Here is a 3,585-nt window from a genome sequence, read left to right as displayed (position 1 = left end):
CAGGCTAAGATATTCCAGAGAGCTGAAGATGGAGCCCGAAAATGCATCGTTGCCACTAACATCGCTGAGACATCATTGACTGTGGACGGTATCTTCTATGTCATAGACACAGGTTATGGTAAAATGAAGGTGTATAACCCAAGGATGGGTATGGACGCTCTCCAAGTCTTCCCCGTCAGCCGTGCTGCTGCTGATCAGCGTGCTGGTCGAGCTGGTAGAACTGGGCCTGGTACATGTTATCGACTGTACACAGAGAGTGCTTACCTAAATGAAATGTTGCCCAGTCCTGTCCCTGAGATTCAAAGGACTAACCTCGGCAATGTGGTCTTGTTGCTGAAATCTCTTAAAGTTGAGAATTTACTTGATTTTGATTTCATGGATCCACCTCCGCAAGATAATATTCTCAATTCTATGTACCAGTTGTGGGTATTGGGTGCCCTTAACAATGTGGGTGCCTTAACAGATCTTGGCTGGAAAATGGTTGAGTTTCCACTGGACCCTCCACTTGCTAAGATGCTTTTGATGGGTGAACAGCTGGGGTGCCTTGAGGAGGTTCTGACAATTGTTTCCATGCTTTCAGTACCGTCAGTTTTCTTTAGACCCAAGGACCGAGTAGAGGAGAGTGATGCTGCACGCGAAAGATTTTTTGTGCCAGAATCTGATCACTTAACCCTGTACAATGTCTATCAGCAATGGAAACAGCATGATTACAGAGGTGACTGGTGTAATGATCATTTTTTGCATGTTAAAGGTCTAAGAAAGGCCAGAGAGGTGAGATCCCAGCTGCTTGATATTCTCAAGACACTGAAGATCTCTCTAACCACCTGTTGGCCTGATACAGACATAGTCAGAAAAGCAATTTGCTCAGCATACTTCCACAATGCAGCAAGATTAAAGGGTGTTGGAGAGTATGTCAACTGCCGGACTGGGATGCCGTGTCATCTACACCCCAGTAGCGCACTCTATGGCATGGGTGCAACTCCGGAGTATGTGGTTTATCACGAGTTAATCCTAACCACGAAGGAGTATATGCAATGTGCTACAGCCGTGGAGCCCCAGTGGTTGGCTGAGCTTGGACCCATGTTTTTCTCTGTTAAGGAGTCTGATACATCATTGCTGGAGCATAAGAAGAAACAGAAACAAGAGAAGACGGCCATGGAGGAGGAGATGGAGAATTTGAAGAAGATGCAAGCAGAGATTGAGAGAAAACAGAAGCAGGAGGAGAAAGAAAAGTTGGCTAAGCAGCAACAGCAAGTCTCCATGCCAGGTTTGAAAAAGGGCTCTTCCACATACTTGAGACCAAAGAAACTTGGTTTGTAAATAAACTTGTATTCTCAAGTGAAGTATTTAGTTACAGACTCACCAGAGGTAGAAAAAGAAGTCTTGTGCCAATTGTAACAAGAAGTAAGAGAAAGCATGAATTCTCTATTTCATTATTGCGGTCTCTCGAGCAATACGAATTCTAGGTGAAGCACTTCACATTTGATTTTGATTTGCATCTTACTTTGATAGTGACATCTACTAGGTGAAACAATATGTCAATATCAGCCTCAAAATTACCTTCATGGAAGATTCAAATATCAATTGGACATTGTTTCTTTCCTTTCCTTTTAATTTATTTAAATGCTATCTTTGTCGGAGAGTACATTTCAAAGTGGGTTGGTGACGAAACTACCATGTGGCATCATAATTTTATTATGGTTTAGACTGTTCGTGTGCAAGTGGATGAGGCGAAACAAGTTGCTACCATCGGAAAGCCGACTTTATCGAATTTAATGATGATGTCAGACAGAGCAGAGGAAGTAACCTGATCAAACATAAACATCAATAATACTACGTATGTCACTGTTTCCACCTTGAATCAATCTAGTAATAGGGACTTCCATTGTTATGTACAACTTGTTTCATATTTGAACAAAAGGTAAACTCCTCAAATTTATTTTTATAAGATTAAAATGATAAAGATATCTTGAAAAGCTTAAAAATATCATAAAAATAAAATAAAATGCTCTCCTTTTCATTAATAGTAAATGATTTTTCTATTTAATAAATGATTTGTATATTTTATCTGAATTTTTGTAGAAACATTTGAACAAGTGGTAAACATTCCCATTGAAGTATGTCTTTGCCTGCAAACAAGCTTCACAGAAACGGAGCCTTTGCTTTTGAAAATATCCAAATTGATATGGCAGTAACATCCATGGTTCTACTTAAAATATCCAAATTGATATAAGAAATTAAGAATACAACAACGGTTCTAATTTCTCATGCATCAATCAGCCTCTGAAATATACACAGTTGCACATCTTCCCAACCTACAAAGAGCAGAGGAGGGAGCATGAAGACATTCATCATGAATTAAACTTAGAGGCAACCCTTTTCCAAAGAAATTCACCTAAATATCCGTGATACTTTAGCTATTCCAACAATTGTCACATTTGTACACAAAACCCCAAAATATATTTATTGTTGTGGAAAATGGGGCAATCAAGAGAACAAAATTATGTTATGATTCTCCCTGTATATGAATTGATGAGTTGTCAATTGTTAAGATTGTATTCCTCAACTTCCAACTTCATAAATACTACCACCAACAATCTGCGAACCCTCACGCAGCTGGGTAACAAGTTTTCGGATTTGAGTAATACCTGGAAAACGATGAAACAACCGCAGTACAGAAGTCAAGATACATAGGATAACCGAGAAAGCATAATTTAAGAGAGGAATAGCACTTACAATCATTGCCGAGTCACTAGTTCCATTAATCTATGCTCCAAAGTACTGGATCATTTCATCATCACCCAAGAAATCATCCAAATGGAATGGTGGACTGTTGAATCCTCCAAAATCTAACGACATGCTACTGATTGGCGATCCAAAGAAAGAATGATCTATAGGTCTGTCAAGCTCACTTTGGAATGGATCTTTACCAAAATATTGCAAATCTCCAGTAATTTCATCTCCTTTCATATTATGTTCTGGTTGCATAGAGACTGCATTATCTGGCTGCATTGGTTCATCATTGCCGGGCTGCAACTGCTGTCCATCATGACTAGGGTCATACCCTGCCACTGGATTATAAATATTGTAACTAGTTCCTTGATGCATGTCGGGGTTTTGCACCTCAGGATAGTGCAATTGCCTACCGCTCATATACATGCTTTCCGAGGGAACTAAGTTGTTCAGATGAAGATAAGAGAAATGATCAAATCCAGTTGCCGGTAGTTGAGCTGGCACCTCAGGTCCTTTATCCACTAGTCTCATAGAAGTATCTGTATCATTACCCCGTTCATTTCCATGAATCTGCCCAACCACCTGAGCTTCTGTCTGGTTCTCACTGGGCAAAGTGCTTACTGGCTCAACTTGTAAAGTTTCATTGTTAGGTTGTGGTGGTAATTTTTTAGTGGTATTTGACCTCAATCGAGGTCTTTTGGGTCGTTTCTCAGCTTGATCTTTCTCTTGAATAGAATTCCTTCGCGAGTTATCTGATGGTTCAGCATCTGTAACTTGATTTCTCCTATCTTCTTTAGAAGAAACAGAACCAGCACCATCATCAACGCCATCAACATCATAATTGCTATCACT

General features: G+C 39.9%; 2 protein-coding genes across 2 annotated transcripts in view; one reads left to right on the top strand and one right to left on the bottom strand.

Moving 5' to 3' along the window:
- Positions 1–1,614, top strand: part of LOC107612824 (pre-mRNA-splicing factor ATP-dependent RNA helicase DEAH7) — a 10,688-nt gene extending 9,074 nt beyond the window's left edge. Inside the window, exon 17 of the mRNA XM_016314575.2 lies at positions 1–1,614. This exon is cut by the window's left edge and continues 13 nt beyond it. Coding sequence (XP_016170061.1) covers positions 1–1,320 — 1,320 coding nt within the window. The 3' untranslated portion in view covers positions 1,321–1,614.
- Positions 2,141–3,585, bottom strand: part of LOC107613604 (ETHYLENE INSENSITIVE 3-like 3 protein) — a gene marked incomplete in the record, with an annotated part of 3,385 nt that continues 1,940 nt past the window's right edge. The window contains 2 exon segments of the mRNA XM_021108555.1: positions 2,141–2,648; positions 2,737–3,585. Of these exon segments, the coding sequence (XP_020964214.1) occupies positions 2,767–3,585 (819 nt within the window).

This window comes from Arachis ipaensis, chromosome B08 (genome assembly GCF_000816755.2).
Source record: "Arachis ipaensis cultivar K30076 chromosome B08, Araip1.1, whole genome shotgun sequence".
Lineage (NCBI taxonomy): Eukaryota > Viridiplantae > Streptophyta > Magnoliopsida > Fabales > Fabaceae > Arachis > Arachis ipaensis.
This window is presented reverse-complemented; position numbering and strand designations above follow the sequence as displayed.